The sequence below is a fragment of the Triticum dicoccoides genome, chromosome 3A (genome assembly GCF_002162155.2).
Source record: "Triticum dicoccoides isolate Atlit2015 ecotype Zavitan chromosome 3A, WEW_v2.0, whole genome shotgun sequence".
Taxonomy (NCBI): domain Eukaryota; kingdom Viridiplantae; phylum Streptophyta; class Magnoliopsida; order Poales; family Poaceae; genus Triticum; species Triticum dicoccoides.
The window spans coordinates 564,909,291-564,914,082 of NC_041384.1; the positions used below are offsets into that span (position 1 = coordinate 564,909,291).

At 45.0% G+C, this 4,792-nt stretch overlaps 1 protein-coding gene across 1 annotated transcript; it reads right to left on the bottom strand.

The window, feature by feature from the left end:
* Positions 1–2,995: 2,995 nt before the first annotated feature.
* LOC119272154 (expansin-A8-like) lies at positions 2,996–4,072 on the bottom strand. Its single transcript, XM_037553713.1, has 2 exons — positions 3,900–4,072; positions 2,996–3,801 (listed from the first exon to the last, which is right to left on the bottom strand). The coding sequence occupies exons 1-2, from the start codon at positions 4,021–4,023 to the stop codon at positions 3,176–3,178; spliced, it is 750 nt and encodes a 249-aa protein (XP_037409610.1). The 5' UTR covers positions 4,024–4,072; the 3' UTR covers positions 2,996–3,175.
* Positions 4,073–4,792: the final 720 nt, after the last annotated feature.

Sequence of the window (4,792 nt, forward strand, 5' to 3'; positions counted from 1 at the left end):
ACACTTTATTGAATTCTTCTTCTAACAATTGAGTACAATTTTCCGAACCATCATTTTCAAGAAAGATATTATAAAGATGATCAATAATATGATGCAACCTCAATTCTATTTTTATGTAGTTTTCTTTTATAAACCAAACTAGTGATAAAACAAGAAACTAAAAGATACGATTGCAATATCTAAAGATATACCTTCATGCACTCACCTCCCTGGCAACGGCGTCAGAAAAGAGCTTGATTTCTACTACACAACTTTATTCTTGTAGACACATGTTGGGCCTCCAAGCACAGAGTTTTGTAAGACAGTAGCAATTTTCCCTCAAGTGGATGACCTAAGGTTTATCAATCCGTGGGAGGTGTGGGATGAAGATGGTTTCTCTCAAACGACCCTGAAATCAAATGCAAGAAATATCTTTTGTCCCCAACACACCCAATACAATGGCAATTTGTATCGGTGCACTAGTTAGGCGAAGAGATGGTGATACAAGTGTAATATTGATGGTAGAAATATATTTTTATAATCTGAATAAATAAAAACAGCAAGGTAGAAAATAGTAAACGGGCACAAAAATGGTGTTGCAATGCTTAAAAATGAGGCCTAGGGTCCGTACTTTCGCTAGTGCAATCTCTCAACAGTGCTAATATAATTGGATCAACATAACCACCCCTCAAAAGTGCAATGAAGAATCACTCCAAAGTTCCTATCTAGCGGAGAACATAAGAAGAAATCGTTTGTAGGGTACGAAACCACCTCGAAGCTATTCTTTCCGTTCGATCTATCCAAGAGTTCGTACTAAAATAACACCAAATAATTTCATATTCAAAATACTCAATCCAACACAAGGAACCTCAAAGAGTGCCCCAAGATTTCTACCAGAGAAACAAAGACAAGAATGTGCATCAACCCCAATGCGTAGATTACCCCAATGTCACCTCAGGAATCCGCGAGTTGAGTGCCAAAACACATATCAAGTGAATGAATATGATACCCCATTGTCACCACGAGTATTCAATTGCAAGACATATATCAAGTCTTCTCAAATCCATAAAAGTATTCAGTTTGATAATAATGAAATCTCGAAGGGAAAAACTCAATTCATCACAACAAGATAGAGAGGGGAAAACACCGTATGATCCGACTATATTAACAAAGCCCGCGATACATCAAGATCGTGACATCTCAAGAACACGAGAGGGAGAGAGAGAGAGACAGAGAGAGAGATCAAACACATAGCTACTGGTACAAACCCTCAGCCCCGAGGGTGGACTACTCCCTCCTCATCGTGGTGGCCGCCGGGATGATGAAGATAGCCACCGGAGATGATTCCCCCTCCGACAGGGTGCTGAAAAGGGTCTAGATTGGTTTTCGGTGGCTACAGAGGCCTGCGGTGACGGAACTTCTGATCTAGGTTAACCCCGAGGGTTTTCGGAATATTAGTGAATTTATAGGGTAAAGAGGGGGTGCGGGAGGCCACCGAGGTGGGCACAACCCACCTGGGCGCGCTTGGGCCCCCAGGTGCACCCTGGTGGGTTGTGCCCCCTCGGGGCACCCCCCAGGTGCTGCTCTGGCCCATCCTGAGTGTTTTGGTTCATAAAAAAATCTCCAAAAAGTTTCGCGGTGTTTGGACTCCGTTTGATATTGATTTTCTGTGATGTAAAAAACAAGCAAAAAACAACAACTAGCACTGGGCACTGGGTCAATAGGTTAGTTCCAAAAAATAATATATAAAGTTGCTATAAAATGATTGTAAAACACCCAAGAATGATAATATAACAACATGAATATTTCATAAATTATAGATACGTTGGAGACGTATCAGCGCCCTCGAGGAGATCGCCGCTCGGCATCGCGGCCGCGACGAGGGCGGCGTCACCGTCCTCGAGGACAGCGATGAGAGGCGCCGGCGCTGACCAACCCCGTCTGCCATGGCGACCTAGGGCAGGCCTGCAGCAAGGACGGCGGCAGCGACTACACCGCCTTCTACAAGCTCCTCGGCATGTAGTAGGCTCGGGGCGGCGGCGGCGGCGTAGTTTTAGTTTTTCAAAGTTTTTAAATTATGTCTTTAACTTTGTACAAATATCAATGAAAACCGCCTGAATTTTGACCAAATTTATGTCATTTTGTATGAAATTTAGCCGAATTTGGATATCAAAAAACAGCGTCTGGGGCCAACTTGGGGCGGCAGTTGGGAACCCGACCGCGCCCACGGTGAAAATAGCGCCGGCTAGCCCCCAGGAGGCGATATTTCAGTCCTTGGGGGCACCGAACGGCTGGAGATGCTCTTACATGGTGTCCCTTCTAAAATACGGGGATGATGCCATCCTTTTCATGGAACATGATTTAGAAAAGGTTGGAATATGAAGCTTATGTTTGTTCTTTTTCAACAAGTCACAAATAAGTTGTGATTTTCACGAAACTTGAAATAGGAAAACAAAGCTGAGTCATGTGCATGTAAGTGTTTTTTATGGATTTTTTTGCACGTCTTGACATAATTTTTAGAATATCAATCACACACCCGACTATGGTACCACTTGTTAGAATAGCAAGCACACTGTGATCTATTGAGGGTCAGAAAGCAACCACATGATTTGTTAATCGGTTCGGTGAACAAGCATGACTATGGTGCTCCTAATCCACATTGCTACCACTACCACACTTGGCCGCAGAGCATTGGATCCCCTTGATGGTTTGGTGAGTAGTTTAGGGAGGTCCCCGGCGATAGAATCGTGGCAGGGTTTAGAGAGATGGCCAGGGGCGACAAGGTGAGAACGATAGCGCCACCGACCACGGTTGGTAGGTACATGCGGTTGGTTGGCGATACATACAAGTGCGTCATTGGTTAGAGCAGGAAGAAGGAAGAGGAGGAAGATGTCCCGTTCATTGGATTTCAACCCAAAAGTGAAGAAAATCGACTGAAATTTAGGCACAAATAGGCGACCTCGTATTAAACACTAGAGATTTGATTGAAGATAAATTACTCTTGAGATGTTGGGCACACACATATAATATGATGATCTTATGATACAATAGAATTAATGAAAGCTAAGTACACAAACTTGGATAAGCAAAACAGAGATACAAAGAAAGAAAAGAAGAGATACAGCCTCGGATGAAATCATCGGGCCTGACTATTTGAGTACCCATAGATGAGTACCTACACCAACCTAGCAAGATATTAGAACTGCTGCCATGAAGTGTAGGTGGCACCGAACCACCAGTTGTATGGCGCAACATTGTCGGCCATGACGACTCGGCCATCGTCGGTCTGTACCTTAAAGGACAGGCTCTGGCCATTGAGGTAAGCATTGCTCTGCCAGCTGGCACCCCAGTTCCTGCTCATTACCATCCAATCAGTCTTGGACCCCTTGATCCACATTTGGGACACCACGCCGCTGCCGCCGACATTTGCCACCGTCACGAGCTCAAAGTAGTCGTTCCCGTTGATGGTGAACCTCATGCCCCCACTCCTTTGGCATGGAACCCTCCTGTAGTTGACCGGCACAATGCCGGCTTGGTAGACGGCGATGGTCTCCCACGTGGGCTGCGACATGTCAAAGTGCTGCCGCGGTGGGTTGCACCATCCGCCATTGTCGCTGGCCAGGGCATAGTTGGGCGGGCAGAAGTTGGTGGCCGTGATGGTGATGGATGTGCCCTGTTTGCACGACTGCGTCTTGCTTGCGTCACAGGTGATGGTGAAGCACATGCCGCAAGACGCGCCGTTGTTGAAGAGTGCCGTGCTCAAAGCAGCTGAATTAACCCCGTACCCAGCATTGTACAAGTTCCCGTACCCGCACGCACCACCTGCATTTTTGTGTAAGTTGCATCCGCTTAGTAAAAGAAGATCCAGAATGTGCGACAACCAAATAATGCATGCAACTCAGCTGCAAAAGAAACCTTACCCATGGTGTCCGAAGCGTCGCTGCCGCCGTAGAATGTTGCAAATGCAGGCGTCCATTGAGCAACGGAGGCCTTGAATGCAAAGGCCAACAAGGTGATGAGAAGAAGCAGAGAGGGACTCTCCATTTCAATTTCAGAGTACGCCTACTAACAAGTAATGTAGCAAGGCAGCCAAGTCCTCAAGGTTTTTGTCTTGTGCTTTGCAATGGTAATGGCGTCCCTATTTATAGTGTTCAGATCATCAGAGCTTGCGTGTTGTTTGCTAATAATTGTAAGCTTGATTGATTATGGAGATTTTCTATGTGATGATTTTCGTTAGGATTGGTCAGCACAACAATTATTGGGATGAACATGCCTTGATTTGCTCAGGATGGCCGTTGGCTCTTGACGGTTAAGATTTAAGACACGGATACGCGGATTAAACAGAATCATACCCGTGTGCCGTTTTTCCATAGCACATTACTTAGTGCATGGGATGTCTTGGTACTCTGAGGATGTAGGAACTTCTAGGTCGTGAGGTATGATCTTTATGAGAGAAAAGGACAGATATATGATGTTATTCGATTTTATTTTAGAGACATTCAGTTATGGTGATCGAATGACAAGGTAGCTGAACCAGTGAAGAGGATTGGCGTTGTCCTTCCAAGTTTATTATAATTCAGCGGTACCAGCGTGACGATCTGTTAGGCGGTTGAGCAAAATTCATTTCTCTAACACTATTCAGTTGTTTCGAATAATCTCTTTGGAGTTCTTACACTAGAATGAATGTTCAAACTCTGAACTGTCAGCACGTCATTGCTTACACTGAAATCATTTTCTGCATACAATTTGTGAGCGTATCTGACAGTCTGATGCTAATCGTCATGCTCTCTTGAGGTTACGTGTGAACGCCGTA